The sequence below is a fragment of the Parambassis ranga genome, chromosome 19 (assembly GCF_900634625.1).
Source record: "Parambassis ranga chromosome 19, fParRan2.1, whole genome shotgun sequence".
NCBI lineage: Eukaryota > Metazoa > Chordata > Actinopteri > Ambassidae > Parambassis > Parambassis ranga.
Genome location: NC_041039.1, coordinates 10,488,368 through 10,509,603, shown reverse-complemented (window position 1 = coordinate 10,509,603; position 21,236 = coordinate 10,488,368). Strand labels below are relative to the sequence as shown.

The 21,236-nt window shown below is 41.3% G+C and overlaps 3 protein-coding genes across 4 annotated transcripts; all 3 read right to left on the bottom strand.

Moving 5' to 3' along the window:
* Positions 1-58: 58 nt before the first annotated feature.
* Positions 59-1,817, bottom strand: LOC114452312 (peptide Y). 2 transcript variants are annotated; one of them, XM_028431564.1, is made up of 4 exons: positions 1,754-1,817; positions 1,464-1,651; positions 637-717; positions 59-327 (listed from the first exon to the last, which is right to left on the bottom strand). In XM_028431564.1, exons 2-4 carry the CDS (start codon positions 1,649-1,651, stop codon positions 303-305), a joined length of 294 nt encoding a protein of 97 aa, XP_028287365.1. In that variant the 5' UTR covers positions 1,754-1,817; the 3' UTR covers positions 59-302. The 2 variants fall into 2 exon arrangements, with proteins under 2 accessions (XP_028287365.1, XP_028287364.1); XM_028431563.1 differs by having other exon boundaries at positions 1,750-1,814.
* A 4,200-nt stretch (positions 1,818-6,017) lies between these two features.
* On the bottom strand, positions 6,018-10,765 carry tut1 (terminal uridylyl transferase 1, U6 snRNA-specific). Its single transcript, XM_028431085.1, has 10 exons — positions 10,570-10,765; positions 10,083-10,273; positions 9,772-9,978; positions 9,561-9,675; positions 9,318-9,445; positions 8,994-9,220; positions 8,760-8,869; positions 8,101-8,223; positions 7,367-7,459; positions 6,018-7,257 (listed from the first exon to the last, which is right to left on the bottom strand). The coding sequence occupies exons 1-10, from the start codon at positions 10,643-10,645 to the stop codon at positions 6,131-6,133; spliced, it is 2,397 nt and encodes a 798-aa protein (XP_028286886.1). The 5' UTR covers positions 10,646-10,765; the 3' UTR covers positions 6,018-6,130.
* Positions 10,766-11,155: 390 nt separating this feature from the next.
* On the bottom strand, positions 11,156-20,901 carry LOC114452288 (proteoglycan 4). The gene is made up of 15 exons (XM_028431528.1): positions 20,759-20,901; positions 20,215-20,317; positions 19,791-19,872; positions 19,520-19,635; positions 19,325-19,394; positions 18,902-18,977; positions 16,992-17,600; positions 16,668-16,891; positions 15,757-16,591; positions 15,552-15,664; positions 15,213-15,390; positions 14,997-15,131; positions 13,906-14,918; positions 13,167-13,632; positions 11,156-12,988 (listed from the first exon to the last, which is right to left on the bottom strand). The coding sequence occupies exons 2-15, from the start codon at positions 20,301-20,303 to the stop codon at positions 11,358-11,360; spliced, it is 5,637 nt and encodes a 1,878-aa protein (XP_028287329.1). The 5' UTR covers positions 20,304-20,317; positions 20,759-20,901; the 3' UTR covers positions 11,156-11,357.
* Between the last annotated feature and the right edge of the window lie 335 nt (positions 20,902-21,236).

Here is a 21,236-nt window from a genome sequence, read left to right as displayed (position 1 = left end):
TCTAGTGGCGACAAAAGGACGTGCACCTATCAGAAATAAACACAAGAGGAATCGCCAGTATATCTACATAATACTTTTATTCCACTCAGATTCTGATTTTAATACAAATTATTTACATTTTTATTTTTGGTCAAATAACAAATAAACAGGCGGTTTGAGAGCCAGACGAACACAGGGAGAGCTAGAGAGATCTGCATGCACATTATATAATTAAATATACACAGTCACAAAGTCCAGTGCAGGTTATCTATGTTGAGAATGGTTTTGACTCAGGGTTGTGGGAGGGTTAACAATAGAATCATTTACCACATGTCAGCATAGTCAGAGCTGTTAAAAGGAGAGAAAGAAAGATTAAAAACGTGGGGAAAAATGGACAAAGCAGCAAGTGTTTGGCAATATATTGATCAAATATTGACAGATAGTCTAACTGATGTGTATGTTCCTCCCTCATTTGCAAAGACATTAACACTCTCATGTGTTAAATCACAGCAGTGAGTGTGTTCAGTCAAATCCCTACATCTAACATTCTGGTGGTTCCTGTGGAATATTATTTTGCTCAATTTACTGTCTTCAAAATGAAGCACACATAGTGATATCATCTTTATTTTTTTTTTTATGATATTTGTAGCATCTCACCTTGGTTCAGTGTCTTGGCTTGAATCTCCTCCAAACAGCAGCCAAGCCACCGCCTGCTCGGGCATCGATCTCTTCCCGTACCTGAAGAAAATCGAACACGCTTCTCTCAGACTGCTGTCCAATTATTTATTTTGGAGTTCACGGTGTCCAGCAAGTCAAACACACCAGTCCCCTCTGACTTTGTCTTTTGCTGTGTCTCTACTAGAAGTCAATGAAGAGCAAGCCTGCATTAGTCTGAGGTGTAGGGACTAGTTTTCTGTCACACTTCTTTGAGTGTATTGACAGGTCCAGCCTGTTTAATTACAGAAAGTAAGACTGCACTCTTGGAATCAACCACAGTTTCAGATATGAAGACTCGGTCAGTGAGAAATAAAAGGGAATGATTAAATGTCTGGTGTTCTAGTCTGTGTTTTTACTTGCACATGAAGCCAAGCACTTGTACCTTATCATTTCCTCTTATTACAATCAATATATTGTAACTCTGCTCCTTGGCTTGCTGAACAACACCTGGACTCTTAAAAGCTGGATTTTGGTGGTTCAGAGTGTGAAGCCATGCCACAACAGCAGAGCTTGATGGCTATACCCTTGCAAACTTGTCCTTGATTAAGAGACTTTCCTGACCCAACCAGGGCATGGACAAATGACAGATCTTTAGAGGTTTTTCTTAGCTGGTATAAGCCCCTTTAAATATTTTGTGGTGATAATTTAATTAAAATGAAAAGAAGAAAGAAAACTTTATATGACTCTAAAGTTAAAAATGCCCTGCACTTTCGAATAAAAATAAAAATGCACATCTTAGTTTTAAGTGAGTTTTTGCCCTGACTTACCTCTGCCTGGTGATGAGGTTGACATAATGCCTGACGGCTGCGTGGTATTTGGCCCACTCCTCCGGTGAGGCGTTGCTCCCGGGGCTCTCCGGTTTTGGAGGGTAGGCGTCCGCGAAACTGCTCAAACACACGAGCAGGCAAACGACAAGCGCTGCCAGCACCGTGCACGATCTCAACATGTTGGCCATCTGAGGACGGTGTTGTGGATATGTTGGCACCAATGTTGCACAAAAAAACGGATTAACGGATAAAAAGTCAAAATGCAACAGAAAGTATGATAACTTACTTACTGTGCAACTTGTGTCCTGATGCTGTCACCTCGGTGGTGCCCTTGACTTGCTTCTCTCCTCTCACTTCACACTTTTATATAGTGTGGAATACCTGATGCGCACTTAACCACACCCCTCGCTTCAGCAGCAGCAGCGCGTAAAAGGAGTAATTAATAAGTCTGGAAGATGTGGGGGACGCGCTCAGACATTAGGTTTGAACATTTAACTCTTAATTCGTTTAAAAAGATTTAGACAAACGAACAAAAACCTGAGGGTATTTTTTATGCGTCGTTTCAGCACCTCGGGCAGCGACCCATAAAGTGGAACCCCTCCACATGCCCATCCCGGTGGGCTTCACGCTGCATGTCTGTATTCTACAATACAAACCCAGAAACACAATCATTCAGAAAATAACACAGCTGACCTGCCACACTTGAAATAACGGCCCGCATGGCACTTAAAGACACATCACAACAAAAGGGGAGAGATGGGCTGATGCCTTTAAAAAATACGTATTTGAAGCAAGTCTGGACTTGTAGAGTTTTCTTGAAGACGTTTCGCTGCTCATCCAAGCAGCTTCATCAGTTCTAACTGTTTGGTGGTCAGCTTCATTATAGTCTGGAGGTAGAGGTCAGAGGTTACCGATCAATAAAGATTCAGTGACTCACACAGTCACATGCAAATAGCAGCAGCGTACCTCATATGGACCGGTGTATATGAAAACTAGCACGTAAATAAAGTAAATGCCTTTTAGCTATGAAGTGCCTGAGACTCACTTTAATGTTATTGGTCACATTTATGGCTGTTACTGCAGCTCCTGTTTATCTAAGGTAGCTCTTAACCAACCGAGCAGGGACAGTACGTGCAAAGAGATGTGCGTTCTGATTTTAATCCAAATCTGAAATTTAGGGGGTCACTTCATTCATCTCTCCTTTGACCTGTTTACAGCTTCGACCTCCTGCTTCTTTAGGTCACCCTGCCATGAAGAACTGTTTGTGTGTTTGCTGTGTGTATGTTTTTTTATGTTTCCATGTTATGTTTCTATGATTGAAACTGTAGAGGATTGCCACTCCAATTAATTTGATCATTCAAGGTAAAGCTTATTAAAGCTATTTCTGGAAATATGCTTGGAGTGTTTCAGAGAAAAATACACCATGGCAGCATGTAGTTGTGAAAATTGGTAATTCATCGTGTAAATCCTTTTTTGATGTAATTTGTTGGCAGTTTAACGTGAGCTGATAAGAGCAGAAATAGGGACAAACATGCTACATTCATCAAGGATTGTGCCAAAGTGAAACAAGTATATGGTATGAAAATGATACGAGAGTAAAAACAAAATATTGCACGAGAATGAACATGAGAAAAGGAAGTCTTTAGTGCATATTCAGACATTGTGATGTGCAACATAAGAACATGTTATGTGTTTTTCTTCTGAGCTCCCACGGGGAAGTCATGACAACATCCTCTCACCTGCTATTTATAGAGTCGTAAAATACAATGGTTTTTCCCCAAGTCTGTCCCTAAGCCTTTGTCAAAAACACAACTCAATTTAGGCATAAATCCCTGCTGACAGCCCCGTAGAGCTGTGGACAGCAAACAAGCAATTAAAGCGTATATGACCACGTCATAAAGGCTGAAAGTGGATTGTGGTATTAAGCCTTGATTGACCATTTCAATGCAATTATTGTACCATAATTCAAACTGCTATTAAGGGACTATTTGCGGGTTGTACAAAATACCAAAAATGGAATTTAAATAGGAAAATAACGTTTTTAAACAACCTATTACCGGTAAGTTAGGAGCCAGTGTTTGGCTAAAAGTGATTTAATAATGAATAAATTGTCTCTCTTTCAATGACAGTGATGTTTGTCCAGTTCTTTTGTAATCGCTCCATTTCCCCACAGCTAACGGTGGCTGCCCTGAACATTTAGTTAATTCTACTCCAGTAATCGGCCTCTTCGCATTCTCTCTACAGCCCATAAAAGTCAATGGCAAGAAGCAACAACATGCACAAGACAAACTCATTAGCTCGCTCCAGTGTTTGCAGGCAAACACTGAGAATCTAACAGCACCCAGATAAGAGAAAGGGCAGAAGTTTCACCGTCCAAAACACCCCAGTTAATGCACTTCAGCAGAACAGTCTGGGCTCCTGCATGAGGGAGAAAAGTCTCCATCAAGGCAATGATAAAGGCACCAATGAGAGGCCACTGATTTTCAAAACTTTTTCCTCTAACTTTTAGTCACTGCAATGATTTTGTTAGGTAACACGGGCAATTTACAAATTTACAAATCTACTTACTGTATATATCTGTACGTCTAAAAAGAGGCTCTAAAAGCCTTCCTCCTAAACATCTGTCCTCACTTCAGATAGTAAAACCACCTCCATTTGCATCACACATGCTCTCTAGTACAAATAGAAAGATAGCGGACATGCACAAAAGTCCATTCTGGTGTAAGAGCAATCTCCACGGAGAATGTCTGATTTCTTCCTGCCATCACAGACAGAGGGGGAAATGATTATGCACATTTATTTAGCCTTATCTCCAGAGTAGGGGAGCCACTAATATGAACAGAGTGCTTTTTCAGGCAGCCAGGTCTGTTTGCACAGCACAGGAGACAAAATGGGGGGTTGATTGCTGCCCACATGATTCAGAAGCACATAAAAAAAGGCAAGCAACTGTCGGTCAAGTGTGCTGTAGAGGTGAGTGACCAAACACAATTACTCATTTGCTCTTTTGGTTTCTTTACACAGAGATGCCTCATGTTGCTTTTTCCACAAAAAAACCTGAACCAGATGCCCTTTTTTTGCTTATCCATTAACAGCAATTTTCCACAAACAGTGAGGATGCAGAGCAGAATTCTTAAATATTAAATATGTCACCATCATCCTCTGTACCATGAGATGTGGTAAACTCTCTGTATTCCAGGCATCCATGATCATTAATGCATAGCATCGCACTACAAAACAATGTGACGTCATATCAAGTATGACTCAGTGTATCTATCACTCACCAGATTGTAAATGGCTGTAAAGTCTTCTTCCCAGTGGATTCCACATGAATAATAGGCTCTCTGGTTTTATTAGTAATTACAGGAAATGGGCTATATGTGACCATCACCTATCAATAACTAATGAAACCACATTTTATTGTTACCTACATATTGCCGTTCATTCTCACAAAGACTTTTCAATAGATGGTTTTCTTTGAAGTGAAAACTGCTTATAAGTTTGTAAGTTTGATCACAACAAACTAGTAACGATTTGTTTTCTTGCTTCTGACCAACAGAAAACACATCATCTGCTTCAAAATCAATCGCCTTGATTCTCTGGCTTAGAGGTGTGTGTGAGTGGTCATATATCAGGAGCACCTTTGTAAACCAGGGGATGGTGTTATTGAAGTAGCCTAAAGTGTTGGTGAAATATGGTGGCTGTTGTTCAAGAGATTTACCATCAAAACAGCAGGGTTTCAGCAAAAAATAAGTAAAATAAAAGTAGAGTGAGTGGCTCTGTGAGGCTGTACTGGCAGGTTATTTCGCTATTTGTTTAACAAGTGAACAGGTTAATATTTGCAATTACCTTTGATCCATGGACTTGTATCGGGTAATCGGACTAAGCTGCAATTCTGGTTCTGAAGCCATGCTGGGAGCCTATCATATACCAGTTTTTATTGATAAGCCCTTATCAGAAAAAAACAAACCAGTGTCCAATCAACATGTAGCATGCTTCTCTTAAATCTCTTTATCATTGCAGTCATCTTTTTTACTCCACAGTGCTATCTAACCAGCTGGCCCTTTGTATTTCCCTTTAAAACTGAGATGAATGATGTTAATCAGCACACAGGGACTCTGTGCATCCCTCAGCACCAGCTTGTCCTGCTGTAATAAAGCAGTCTGCCTGCCTGAGTAATTACTCTCATCTTTCTCAGTTGCATGAGCAAAGGCCTGACTGAATAACAGCTCAGCTCAATGGCCTCTTTCTTGCACGAAACGAAATGAATCAAAGCACAAAACCCATTTTTTTGCAACAACACAATTACTGCTTCTTGAAGTATCTTCACAACTCCTTCACATACAATGTTTTTACAAAGGCTTTTATTCAGCTGCAAACAGCATCAGATGACGTCTACAAAACTGAAGGTTCCATTACTTAAGAGCATTATTTTTAAACAGAAACTTAAAAAAAAACACCAAGCCATGTCTCAAACTTAGAAGCAGGCTTAATCATGACATCTGATAAAACAATAATACAGTATAAATGAAAATATAATAAACTTGATATCCTGAAAAAGCCAATATTTACATTACTATACCAGATGGCTGGTTAATATAAAGCTGTAGTCAGTGACAAAGAAAATGCAAAGGTTATAGGAGACGTATCTGATCAGATCATATTCAGCATTAAGCATTTCCCACTTCTCTTCGGAGTAGTGTCTCTACCATTTTGGGCAAGAAAGCTTCCAAGAAATGAAAGACGTCATGAAAAACTCCAACCTTGTCACTGGTTGGTTCAAACCTGAACTCTGCCCTTGTGCTTTCTGTTCCACCCACCATCTGGGACTGCACCTTAAACTCCAAGGGGTCCTTAAGCTCTGGTTCTTTTTCAGTGATGTATGCTGTGACCTGAGACTCCAGCTCCATACAGCTGCCCTCTGGCCTCGAGTCTGTATCTTTGATCAGCTCCCTTCTCACTTTCCTCCTGCCAGCCCACACTATGTGCTTTAGCACGCAGATCCACTGGGGGAACTCAGACTTGCCCTTTCTTGCCAGTCTTGGCTTTTTCCCTTGAGGCGACACAGAAGCATCACTGTCAGAGGATAGCTGCCTCTTGTGACCAACTGCAACTGTACCCAGAGAGCTGGATTCAGTGTTAGACTCAACACTTTCAAAGCTGTCATTTGTGGATGATTCGAGGGAGGCTGCTGTAGTTTCAAGTTCCTCGGCAGCTACAGCTGAATCCTCCTTAAAAGCTGTAGAGGGAGTCAGGTGACAATTAAGAATGGTTTTCAATACTCCCTCTACAGCTGAGCAAACCTTCTGAAACCACAACAGCCGGAAACCATCTCCAGCCTTGTGCAACTGATTACGCAGTCCTTCTGGAATTGATGCTAATTTGAAAGGTATGCTGACGGTCAGCTGCTCTGTTTTGGTTTGCAGGACTTGTCCCTGTGGGGTAAATAAGCGCACCAGCCCCCATGATTTCCCCTTGTTGGATTTGCGCTGGTACTGCAAGCTGCGGCAATACTTCTCGGCCTCCTGGCACTCTCTCTGAAAACTGCGCTGAGAGCGCTCGTTTAGGTTTCCTGCAACGTTATGAGAGAGCTCAAAAGGGTCCAAGAGGTTTAGAGGTCCAAGTTTGGGACGTTGTTGGTTGGTTTTAGTGGGCTGATTCTCATCCATCACCTCATCGTCTTTATTCTGACTCAGGAAATCTGTGATTGGGAGAGCACGCCCCTCCCTGAGAGAAATTACACTACCAGCAAAATCAAACTTAGAATAGAAGGAGAAGAAGCCAGCAAGCAGGGTGCCTGAAAACATGATGTAGATAAAAAGAGAAGATATGGCATTGCATTTAACAGGCTGGATCAAGACATATTTTATCTTCATATAGGAGCTTGTTCAATTTTCATTACTTACAGAGGTCCTGCATGTTCTTGCTTGGAGGCACAGCAATTGGCTGACTGGGAAAGGTGCAGTTCCAGCCCTCAATAACACACTCCTCCTCCTCACCTGCAAGGACATTAACAGTATTAAATTAAACTAAACCTTAAGAAAACAAAAAAAGAAATCAGAATCAGAATCGTGTTCATTGCCATGTAAGTGAAGGGGGTTCACATTACTAGGACTTTGCCTTAGTGATTGGTGCATACAAAGAACATATAATAATTAACATGAAATAAGATAAAATTAAGTAAATAAACTAAGGTAAGGCTATATTTACATGACATAACAGACATACAATGAACAGAACAAAAAAAATGAATGGTGGATGAAATGGTAAACATAGACTCTTATATGAACAAATGGAACAGTGTAATGATGTAGTAATGTAACAGGTACCACATGGGTCGGTGAGGTGGTACTAGTGTGCAAGTAGTGCAAGATGGTGTAAACAGTGCAAATAGTCATCATTGTGCAGTGACTATACTAAAGTGTCCTTGTGAAGTGAAATATCACATTATGGAAGCAATTTCATGCAGAGTAATTTAGCTACGGTGCGCCTTGTGTATGCGCTGAGGACAGAAATAGACCGTGTAACTGACACTGCGCCTTATAATGCGGTGCGCCTTATGGTCGTGAAAATATGGTAATCCCAGGTAATCCAGCATTTCTGACTGGACCCAGAAAGAGAGTGCAAGTATAACACTTACAGGCCATTTCTTTGAGCTGGTCCACTGTGAGGAAGACAGGGGGTTCACAGTTTTGCAGGAAGAATAAGATCAGTAGTGTCAAAGCATAGTTGTTAAGAAGGGGGCCGGAACCACTTGGATTACCTACATGTCACAATGCAAACAAGAAAAATCTATTAGTGGAACAGAAAAGTCAGTAAGAAAGCCAATTGTAATATCTACACTTCAATACTGCAATACAACCATTTCCCTTCCGTTTTATTTTACACTAGACAAGACTGATCCTAGCAGTTGCTGTAGGATTCTAACTGTGGATTACAGCAGCAACCTTATATGTCACTGATCCCATCACACTCTGCTAATCACTCTACACAAGTGTCTTGATGAAAGCTGCACTGGAAGCGTTGGAGGCGACAGTTCAAAGGGAATACGGCCCAGGAGTGACGGTAATTAGTGCGCTCTCCACTGAAGGACACTCTTATTAAGATCTTATTCAATATCAGCAGACACAGAACACAAAGAGGAGCTATGGAAGTAAAAGGCATTGCAAATCAGTTTTCCCAGATGTCAGTGTGTCCATAAATGGCATGTGAAGTTCTACTGACATCTGTTGACTGAAAATGAAATAACTACTGGACCGCACAGATAACTAAAAACAAATTCTATCCACTTTATCCTACCAGCAAGCTGCTTCTGCTTGGCCCAGTAGCGGATAGTGTACACCAGAGGCCTCAGCCTGCCCTCCATCCCTGAACACAGCTGGAGGAAGCGGGTGTTCCTCACTGCTAGTCTAGGTTGAGATACAGGTGAGAGAAAAAACATACAACAGTAATGTCAGACACTGTGCAAACCCAAAAACCTGAAGATTTCCAATGCTACATATAAGAAAATCCTAAAGAGAAGCAGTAACAGACCTGTTGTTGATGGAGATGTCCCCCTGCAGGTTAAGCTCACGGTGATGAAACTTGACTACAGGGAGACGAGCACTGCTGACCACGTGTACTTTGTGCACACTGGGGACACAGCGTTTCAGGATAGTTGCCACAAGATCCAGAATCTCAGCAGGAGAGGCTGTTGTCAGATCAATGTCAGACAGGATGGAGTCCTCTGATTGGCCATCATCTGACATGCCTTCCTTTGCCTAAAGAAGTAAGGTTGTGAAATAATTACACAGACAGCTCCTTATTAAGTTATATTAAGTGTTATTTTGGCATAAAATGTATGTTAAAATGACTGACTTGCTCTGTGGTGGTCTTGGCACGAGACTGGAACACCTTGGTGTTTTCAAGGTCTAAGAACAGGTCTAGGTCACAGGAGTGAATACCAAAAGTGTTGACAGAGGACCCAAAAGCCAAAATCTGGCTGTCTGCAACCAAAGAGAGTGTCAAATCTAATAATTAATAATAATTTTAATATAATTTTAATACAGTTATAATATAAAGCAAACAATGAACTAAATGTGTGCATTTTACAAACGTTACCTGGAAAAAATTCCACAAAAACCTCTTGCAAAAGCTGAACCAATAAGCCTCTGGCCTTTTTTTCATTTTCTCCCAGCTGAAATCGCTCAACAATGTAATGGATCTGTGCATTGACCTAGAAGAGGATATTTGTTATATATAGTCTTTGACAGAAATATGCTGGCATCTACTGTTTAAACACCCCTTTCCAAAAAGATTAAAAGAGGCTTACAGACACCAACTGACACAACTCAGGTTTGAGGTGGTCAAGAACTCGTTGGAGGTTCTGTGGATCATTCTTGTTCTTAGGAATTAATTTGAACTCTTTCTTTTCCCGTGGTTTGACACGAAGTTGCAGGCCTTTCATTCGGTGCTCAACACAGGACAGAGCTGCTTGTATGCTCTCGCTCCCACTGAACTGCACAATGGCATATACACCCTATAAGTGTAGAGTGATACAGCACTGTGAGGCAACAAGGTCACTTTGTATATGGTTTAACAGAAGAAAAACATTTGTCATTAGTTAATAAATATCTGTCTTACCTTGTCTTTATCCATGATAACATCTGAAACTGGCCCGAACCTCTCAAAGTACTCCGATATATCAGTTTGAGATATCTCAGGCTTGATGCCACTGACAAACACACTGTGCTCCTCTTGGGTCTTCCTGGTGTTCCGGACAGTGCTCAGAGTCTTGTGCTTCCGACCTTTCACATGCTGGTCTAAGCTTGGCACTGCATGATACAAAAACACAACCAGAAAAAAACACAACATATAGCATACTTTCACTGCTATCTTCCTAATTACAGCTGAGTTCAATTTTTAGTACATTTAACATACAAAACAAACTAAATATATTTACTACCAGCAATGAGAACGTAGCACACTCACAACAACGCAGTTTAAGCATATAACGTTAAATTTGTGTGCTAAAAAAACCCATAATGTATGTTTAGTTCCGATAACGCTAAAAAAAACGTAAATTTCGTGCACACACTCGTTAGTAGCCAGGTAAGCTAACGTTACTTACTGTTCGGTAAATTGACATTGCACAAGGTGCACTGAAACCCTTTCATCGTCGTTATTATGTCACTGTCGGAAGACATTGTGACAAAAACTGTGCAATACAGTGCAGTGAATAAACCAAGAACTAAAGTTGCCAGCCAAATAGTCGGGGCCGACTGTCCACCATGCGCTTCTCAAATCTCCCTCCAGCGTCGGGTCTGCGTTTGTATCCAGTCCGTCCTCCAAATGAGTCCGGGTTGTTCACAGGTTCATAGGACAACGTTCCTATTAAATTGTATCATTTAAACGATAGGACTATTTTCTCTCCGGAAAAATCTAATTGTATTTATTTGTTCCAAAGATACAAAAGTTTGATCAATTAGACAGTCGTTTGTGTAACCGAAGCTGGAGAATCAAATATTAATAACCATACCCAAGTTCAGAAGCATTCTTTTAAAGGTCAATATTGACATACCTTCTTACATGTAAACTGTTAAATTGAAAAACAGTCACAATGTACTTAAAACATCATGTCTTTGACAAATACACACAATAAAAACAAAATCACTCCAATTGTTGATGTAAAGAATTTAATGAACTTTTTCCTGCCATAAAACTTAAGACTGACTAAGGAATAACATACAACTCATCATAGAATATATGAAGAATAAAAGATTAAAATGATTTTCTGCTGTAACAGGGCAAAAACCAGTGCTTAATTTGTCATCTATAACCTTACATTCTAAAAAATGTAAAATCAAAAAAGAGATCATGACAAAACGTATGGTAAGGATTTAGAATACATATACACGTCTATTTCTTTGCAGATCTTCCTCTTCTGGTTTTATGCTGCGTTTCAGCTGCAATGTCTTCAGCCCTGCTTGTGGTTTCTGCTTTGTCAGCAGTTGCACCACGTCTGGCTCTCTTGACTGGCTGAGCTTCAACAACGTTTCCTGAGAGATCCTCCTCTTCAGTTTTATTGGAATCTTTTGACACATCTTTGCTCTCAGCGTCAACTTTGTCTCCAAGAGTTGTCTTCCTTCTACCTCGAACAGCCTTTACAGGTGTTTCTTTAGGAACGTTGAAGACATTCACGTCCACGTTCCACCTGACAGATTTTTTTGATGTTTTTGTGTCACAGGGGTTTTCCTGCTCACTGGCCTCTTCTGTTGTGGGTTTTGCAGCTGCTGCCCGTCTCCCCCTTTTTGATGGCTTTTCTGGTTCCGACTCTAAAACCTGGACTGTGGATTCTGCATTGGTATCCTCAGGAGGAACTGCTGTCCCTCGACGTGCTCTTTTGGCTGGAACTGCTTGTGGGATTTCACTTCTCACAGTTTTTGCCCCTCTTGCTTTGCTCGGTTTACCAGCTAGAGCAATAGGCTCTGCAATTTGTGCTTCTTCAGCATCCAGCTCTTGTTTAGGATTTTCAGCAGTGACTTCAACTTCTTCAGTTAGTTGTTTTGTTTTCCTGCCTCTCTTGGTTTTGTCAGTGACATTGACCACCAGCACCTCAGTGGATTCAACAGGGACTATAATCTCAGTATCCTGTTTAATTTTGCGCCCCCCACGCCTGGGCTTTGCAGCCACAGTATCCTGTTCACTCACTGTTACTGGTTTTATGAGTGGAGTTTCTGCCGCCTCTGGAACAGCCATTTCAATAGGTTTGACTTCTGTCGGCTCTTCATGTTCTTGCTCAGCCTTTCTTTTTCTCCTTACTTTTTCAACAGGCTGCTGGGATTGAGCAGTCTCGCCGTTGTCCATTTTTTCCTCTTCCCATTTGGCATTTCTTCCCTTCTTAGCCCTGGTTGGAGGCTGGTTGTTGGACTCCACAGGAATACCTGTGCCTTCTGCTGCCACATCATTTTGTTCAGCCTTCACCTTCCTTCCTCTTCTGGGGTTTGCAACTATTTGCTGCTTAGGTTGAGCATTTGCCTCAAGAGGTTCATCATTGGCCGCTTTCTCTGGCTCTGCCTCTTCCTGCTCAACAGGTGGTTGTTTAGTTTTTCTCCCTCTAACTGGCTTCACAACACCATCTTCTGTTGGGAGTTTAGAATCAGTTTGTTTACTTGTTTCAGCAGAAATTTCAGTCAGTTGAGTTTCAACAGCAGGTTGTTTGGAGCTTTCCTTCGCATTTCTGGTTCTTGTCGTTTGTCTTGGAGCAGGTGGTACTGTACCTTCAGTCTTCTTCCCTCTTCTTCCTCTGACTGGAGCTGGGGCAACAGGGTCTTCTGCTGCCTCAGATTTATCCGCAGCTTCATTTGATCCCATCACTTTTCCTTTTCTGGCTCGAGCAGGTTTCACAGCTGGCCTCATTTCTGTGACTTCTGTCTCTACAACTGGCACACACTCAATTTCAGGGTCCTGTGGAACAGTCTCCATGGCATCTGATAGTTTGTTTTTACTGCTTCCACTTGGCAATTCCTCCAGCAAGATTTCATTTGTATCTATTTCAGAGGTGCAGATAGAAAACAAAGGCAAAAAAAATTACTTCCATTCACAACAGATTGATAGTATTTAACTGCCAAATAGTCATTTAAAGATGGGTGACTCAAATGTCTTACAATTATTGAAGGAAAACTGTTACAGTCCAAAACACACATTTAGGTAACAAATATAACAAACCTTTTGGCTCTAGCATCTTCTCAGTTTCATGGAGAACCTCTTGGGGCCTCCTTTTGGGCTTAAGAGCAACTTTAGATGGCTGAGGGTTGCTTTCTTCTGTTAGCTCAACGTTTTTGCTTTCAGTGGATTTTGCAGTTCTGCCTCTTGTTGTTTGTCTAACAGCAGGTGGTGCTGCTGCTTCAGCTGTCTTCCCTCTTCTGCCTCTGGCACGAGCAGGAATGGCAGGCTCCTCAGAAGGTTCTGGTGCTTCCTTTTTATCCGGAGCCGCTTTAGACTGCACTGTCTTTGCCTTTCTGCCCCGAGCAGGTTTCTTCTCTTGGCCAGGATCTGTTGCAGGCATATCAGTTTCTGGGAGGTTTCCATTGGCTGTCTCCACTTGAGATACATTTTCATCAACTCTAACATCTTTGGATTGCACCAGTAGTACAACATCTTCAACAGAGTCCACAGACATTTGACCTTCATCCTATTTAAAAAACAAACAAAAATAATTCAGACAATGAGCATTGACATAGACAAACTAGTTAAGTAAAAAATAGAATCAATAGAATCTTACACACTTCCCATCTGACAACAATCCAGTAATATGGTAAATTTTGGGCCTTTATCAATTAAATGTTCCATTGTCCAGTACAAATCTTTGTTTTGCATATAAATTAAATTGCTTCCTATAATGTGAAACAGTTGCCAAAACAGTCTCATTTGAAAATGAATATTGGTGCACATGCTTTATTTTTACCTTCTTTGTTTCCTGGTCCTTTGTAGAATCAGTCACAGGCTCCTCCATGAGCTCTTGAAGTCCCTCAAAGTCTTCCACTGGAGCATTTCCCCTAAGCCGTGGTGACTTCATGAGTCTCTTGAGCCCAAAGTTCTCCTCAACAGGTTCTCCTTTCTGTCTGGGAGTTCTCACCAGCCTTTTAACACCAACCATATCTTCGACAGGAGCACTCTTCTGTTTGGGTGTCTTCATTATTCTCTTGATACCCGAGCAACATACTTCTGGAAAACTCTTCTCTGTAATTTCAGATCCTTGCATGCAGACTGGTGTCACCAGAAGCTCCTGAATGCCACCCATACTCATATCAGCCTCTGGAGCTCTAGGAGTCTTCAGATGGTCATTTGGAAGGTCTTCAATGGGTTCAGCCACCTGTTTCGGGGTCTCAAAAATTCTCTTTACTCCAGTCAGACATTCTTGTTGTTCAGGCTTCTGTTTAGGAGTTACCAGAAGTTGTCCACTGATGTCCTCTAATGGTTCAGTCTCATGTCTTGGTGTCTTCATGATCCTCTTCACTCCTGTGAGGCACTCCTTTTGTTCGGTTTTCTGCTTTGGGGTTATTAAAATTCTTCCCCTCAGGTCCTCTACGGGCTCGGCTTTCCGTCTAGGCGTCTTCATGATCCTCTTCACTCCTGTGAGGCACTCCTTTTGTTCAGTTTTCTGCTTTGGGGTTTTCAAAATTTTCCCCCTCAAATCCTCAACTGGTTCAACCTTCTGTCGTGGTGTCTTCATGATCCTCTTGACTCCGGTGAGACATTCTGGTAGTTGTGGCTTCTGTTTAGGAGTTGTTACAGTTGTTGCCTTCAAATCAGCCCCCTGCTGTTCACTAGACTCAGATGGAATTTTCAACGTAATATCACTCTCACTAACGAAGCTACACTCTTGATCAGCATTGAGAAGCCTTTGGACAGACTCACTGCTGTATTTTCTGCCTTTTACTGCAGATGTAACACTCAGTGGAGACACCATCATTTCACCTGCAAGGACAGTCACGTTTATTTTATGCTTATTTAACAACCTAACAGGAATGATTTAAACAATATATACATATCTACCTGTCTCCTCTGGTGTGTTTAGCACTGATGGTTCAATCACAGATGTGCTCAGACATTCTGCTGGAGACTTTGTAGCACTGTTCGTAGATCTCCTCTTCCTTTCATTTACAGGGGTTTTAAACATTTCAGAAATACCTGGAAATACAAAACTCAATATTAACAGTGATGAAAATCAAATCCAAGATACGTTTTTTGTGTTGGAAAAGTGGTAATCACCAGTCAAGTCCTCATCCATTTTCATGTTCTTTTTTAAGACAGCAGTATTAGTGACCAGTCTGGGAGCAGCGCTAGGTGGATGTACAACCATCCGTTTTTGAGCTCTGCCCACAATGATGGTCACAGGTGAATCTGCGTGCCCAGTGCTCATGTGGCTCTTAAGCTTTCTTGCAGGAGTCTGAGAGATTGAGAAAAGGCATTTCTTTTTTTATTTAGAAGCATCCTGGCATCAATACAATAACATGAGTAACAGTGTGCAGATTTAGTAAAGCCTCCAAATGACAACTGTTGTTCTCCAAAACTGTAGATGTTACTAAACCGTTTCAGTTACGCTCATACCTGTGGTTTGGATACAGCCTTCTTTTTGGTCGTTTTAACAGCCACTTTTTTAGCTGGAACAACCTGAGCTTTAGTTGTCCCAAATTTCACAATATCTGCCCAGGAATTTAAGACTGAAGGGAAACATAAAAATAAATTACAATAAATTACTGACATAATAAGTTCAATGGCACAATGACTTCCAGCTTTGCAGTATGTTACATACCTTTTATTGATGCCCGTGAAATACCACTTCGTCTGTGCATTACTTTCAGTGCACTCTTATTGACACTTGCAGTCTTGCGTGAGGTGCTTTTCATGCTCTTCCTCTTCAGAGGTATCTTGGGTGTAACTGTGAGTAAAGGCACTTGGTCTGCAGTCGCATCAACTTCAGCAATGGGAGAGGGTGTGCTGATGCGTGACACAGAGAAGCGTCCTCGCACAGTGGGTGTCTGAACACCTGAATCCAATGGGGTTTTGGCTGGTGTTGCAACAATTGTGGAAATATTTTTTACAGAGGCAGGGCTCCTTCTTTTGCCAGCAGGAGTCGAGGACTTCGATTTGGGAGTCTTCTTTGCAGGAGACGGAGTCTTGGGAGTCTTCTTTGCGGGAGACGGAGGAGTCTTGGGAGTCTTCTTTGCGGGAGAAGGAGTCTTGGGAGTCTTCTTTGCGGGAGAAGGAGGAGTCTTGGGAGTCTTCTTTGCGGGAGAAGGAGGAGTCTTGGGAGTCTTCTTTGCGGGAGAAGGAGACTTGGGAGTCTTCTTTGCAGGAGAAGGAGACTTGGGAGTCTTCTTTGCAGGAGAAGGAGACTTGGGAGTCTTCTTTGCAGGAGAAGGAGACTTGGGAGTCTTCTTTGCAGGAGAAGGAGACTTGGGAGTCTTCTTTGCGGGAGAAGGAGGAGTCTTGGGAGTCTTCTTTGCAGGAGAAGGAGACTTGGGAGTCTTCTTTGCAGGAGAAGGAGACTTGGGAGAAGAGGTTCTAGATTTTGGAGTCTTAGGAGAAGCCCTTTTGGTACCTGATTTTTTGGGTGATGGAGTCCCTGTTTTGCTTTTTTGCTCAAGCTGTAAAACAACAACATTATGTGACATACATATGACATACAGAATCATGTATAGAAGTCAAGCAACTCAGTCTTACCTTTAGCAAGCCAATGACAGATGCTCGTCTGAGAAGTGACTGTTTGGGTGTGAGCAGCGACAGGCTTCTCCGTGGAGCGGCCCCCTTGCGTAACGGAGAATCTGGAGGCAGCCGCTTGTCAAACAACTCTGGGCTCAGGTAACCTCCAAAAGAAACTCGTTTCTTCTTCATCAGTGATGCAGGCAAGTCTGCTCCAAGTTCTCCGCTTTTGCGTTTCTTGGAGACTAAAAAAAGGTAACATGACTTTGTATAAATATAACACAAAACTGTAACAGTCATGTACAGAATAATGCAAAATGGAAAATAAAAATTTAATGCAAAAACCTTTCTCAGCCTTCCCGGAGTTACTCGGTGACAGCGACTTGGGATGAGCTGCTTGTTGTTCCCCAGTGCATGCATCTTTAGCTGGCGTGGCTTCCTTAGATCTCCTTCTCATAGGTGACTTAGGTGTCTGATTAGAAATTTGTTCAATAACTTCATGCACACTAAACTTTAGGGGAGTTGATGGTTTTCTCTGAGGTGAATTTGCTTCATGCTTGGTAATATTTTCTGCTTCAGGCCTAGCCATCAGAGCAGATGGACTCTGGATGGACTTTCTCTGCTTCACAGACTGCGGAGTTTCAGCTCCAGTAAAGTCTTTGTCGTTCTTAGGAATGCTTTTAACTTCTGTGGAGAAAGGTTTTCCAGCATTCTTTCTGACTGAGCCAGGTCTGGGAGTGCAACGTTTTGAGGACGGTGTCTGAGGCTGACCAGCAGAAGATTTCCAAGGGGTCTTGATGTCCAGAGATTTTTTGATCATTTGATACAGGTCACTGAAGGGGGACGTGGTCTTGTTTTGCAGCACACTACTATCCTCCTTTGGTTCCACTTCAATGTTTTTTTCCAGGGATCGCTGGATGTTGTCATGGTTAGCTCCATCTTTAAGATGGGGATCTACAAACACAAAAAGGTTTTAGGCCACAAGAAATACTAGAAAAGCATTTCCTGAAGAAAATGCAAGTTTGATTGCTGCAGCTAAAGCATTGCTTTAAATGCTGATGTGAAGGATTGCTATGAATTGCTGGAGAATCTGCAATCTGAATTTAATTTGCTGAAACACAGTTAAGAATTTAGAAAGATGAAGCTCTTATTTTGAAAAGTAGAAAATGTTTTATTATGAAGATATGAAAAAGAAACAGCTGAAGACAAAACAGTATGAAGTCACTGACCTTAAAGAATATGCCATATGAAAGGTCTGAGGCTGGAATAATACCATAATCTTATAAGAAGCACAGACTGTGTGATTTTAATGTGAAAAGCCTCTTGTGTGTCAGCCTGTCAGCAGCCCTGCCTACCTGCCTGTATCCGTGGCAACCTGAATGTTTATCAAATGCCCCTAATGGCTGTTCCATACTCCGCGAGACAGACAACAGAGAACTCGCTCCACGGGTGTTAAGAGATTAAAAAAATAAAAGTTATTTTTGACACGGAGGTACCATACTCAGTGAGACGTGTGTGTGCAGACCGGCACCCTCCCCAAACAGCTGGCTGTACAGGCAAAACGGTTTGATGTTCAGTTTTAAGAGTGACACCGCCAGAAAGCTAACGAGTGTTCCCTCGAACCAATATAAAAATGATCCCAGTTAGATGGAAAGTGCAGGCCTGAGCGCAGGTTAGAGAAATTTTTTTAGGCATCCCCTCAGCCTCTCTCCACTCTGCTGAAGATTCCGCCCACTCTGGCTCTCAACATTCCACCCAATACACACTAATGTTAAACTCAGAAGAGACCTCAAAAACCACTTCATCTTTAATCATCTGCCATTTGAAGATGGAGCTGAATTTCCAAACTCTGTATTCATTCATTCATTCTTTGAAGACCAAGATATTTGAAGTATTTTAAGCTTTGAATGGTTTCTCTATCTTGAAATTTGTAAAGTAGCATTTTCCAGAAGACATGATTTGAAGGGCTCTCTCATTGACTCCCATGTTAATTTGAAGGTGTAAAATGTTTAATATTTTTAATATTATAATATTTTTAATTATTATTGAAGGTTTCCAGGAATGTCCTGAATGAGCTGAATCTTTTGATGTTTGAACGGTTTGAATCGATCAATGCATTCTGGAGATACGCTGAGCCAAAAAAACGTACAGAAGAATATTAATAAAGAATCTCAAGATTCTTGGCAGCAATCAAACTAACTACAGGGCTCATCAATGGAGCAAACAGGGCATACATATAAGAAGAGAACTCTCACCTGTGGATACTTCAGAGGTCCTCTTTTCTCCTGCTTCAACAATGGCAGTATCACCTGCTTTCTGATCTTGACGAACCTATGTGAAAACCATCCATTAACACATTTGTAACATTATCCAAACCAATTTAGGCCCCTTCACACTTCACAGCCACATTTGCATTCACACCTGAGCCACATTTGAGCCAATCCTGTGGATCTAGCCGGCTTGAAATCAAACTGGATTCAGCCGGATTGGAGGTGTTCACACTTGGAAAAAAACACATGTGGATTGATCTGGATGCGGCCAAATCCTGCTTAAGCCACATTTTTTCCCCAGTGTGAACAGGGCCTAAAAGGCTGTCTGGGCTCAATCCTACTCTAGCTGGAACGACATTCTCCAGTGTGAACGGGGCCATAGTGATTCAATATTGAAAGGCCAATTACTTTGAGGGTTTCAGCTTTGCCCCCTATGGAGGATCTCTTCTTTGGTGTAGGCGCTGGAGGGTACTCAAACCTGAAATAAAAAAACAAAAAACAAAAGGAAGCTATTTACAGCTGACTACACTCCTAGGTTATTTAGCATTTAGGCCTGTAAAAATACATTCTGTTTAAAGCAAATTGGTTTAGGAACACGCTCACCTGAAAGAACGATCAATAATAGTTATCACATCTCCATGTTTTAAACGCTCAGACTGCTGCAGAACCTCTCCATTGACAGATGTTGGGTTCGTCAAGCTCAAATTTGTTAAAATGACCTGAAACGATGACAAACACAAAACGTAAGGCAGAGAAGCTCCAAAGATTCTGTGACACTTTTTACTTCTGTTCATGTCATGACAAAAAAACACTAATCAATAACATTGAGTATACACAAAATTTACATCTGAGAGATGTAGTTATTGTGGGTTACCTCTTTGTTCTCATTTAAGTCAATTCTGCAGTGTTCCTTGGACACAAGTGGAAGCTGAATACGAATATCACAGTCAGGCATCCTGGAAGATGACAAATAAGCATTTTGAAATGTGTTCATTGGGTTGTCACCATGTTTAGAAAGATTCAAACTGTATATCTGATTTGCCCCATCACTCAAATCTAACATGCAAATAGGTTTGCTGTGCATCCTTTTGCATGATGTAAGACCAGGAAGAGACAGCTGGTTGTGGCACAAGCAGCCAATGGCCCTTCTCCAAACCAAAACTCATAGTAAATGTTGACTTAAAGTGCTGTACAATTCTAATATAGAAACTTCTGTAATTACGAAGAGAAAACAACCTGGATTTAATCTACAATATGAATAAACAAATATTATATACACTAAATTTTAATGATCTTACCTTCCAAACAAACATGTTGTAGTGAGAGGAAATTCAGTCCCATCTCCTCCATTCCTCTTGATCACGACTATCTTCCCATGTAATGGCATTATTGCAATGTTACCTGGAATTATTACGAAACACAAGTGTCAAGACTACGGAAGGTTAAAATAAAAAAACACAAACACCGCGAAAGTCAAATATGACATCGATTAAAGTACATTTAAATGTAAGAAAAACCTTTCTGAGAAACGAAAAGAATGGAAGATATCTGAAGAACAAAAGCATAATCTCGGTGTGTGACATTTAACTTCTGTCGTTAGCAAGGGATATTTTTAATTAGCCTACATCGTGTTTTAACTTTGACAAAAGATTAGTAGCACGACGTTTCATTGTTGTGTAAGTCCCGTCAGTCGGATATTGTGCGTAATCGTAGATTTAAATTAAGACAACTATGAGACACACCACGTGTAACGTCGCATTGTAGAGTTGCAATTTTACAAACCTTCGCCACGCTAACGCGACGTAATGGAACACACAACGCTAGAAAAAGTGGCGTACTCACCTGAAAGTCCGTTTAAAGATGCGTCAACTTCTGACAGTCCATAAAAATAGACGAAGATATCACAACAGAAATGTCACTACAATATCATTCCAACATCACGCCGATCTAACGTAAGCTTTGTCAAACAGTCGACTCTTGTCTTGTCTCGTTTCTTACATTGAGGTGCTTTGGTATCACTCCGCCTAACAAGAAACAGGAAATAACCCGTCAAAATATAGATTAACCTCTATCTGTTCTGTTTAATGTGTGCCTCGTTTGATGTTGCCCGGCTTTATTTGAAGTATTGTTTGAAATTTTTATTTAGCTGCCTTGATAAAACGCGACGTTTACTTAAAAGGGACTAGTTTGTTTACAAATTTGGCGGAATATTCTCATTTACGCGAGGAGACGGTAATTTGAAAATATTTGAAATTCCGCGCGAAGGCTCCTGATTGGTCTATACGTCAGAACGTAGTAAGAGGGCGGCGCATAGCTCAAG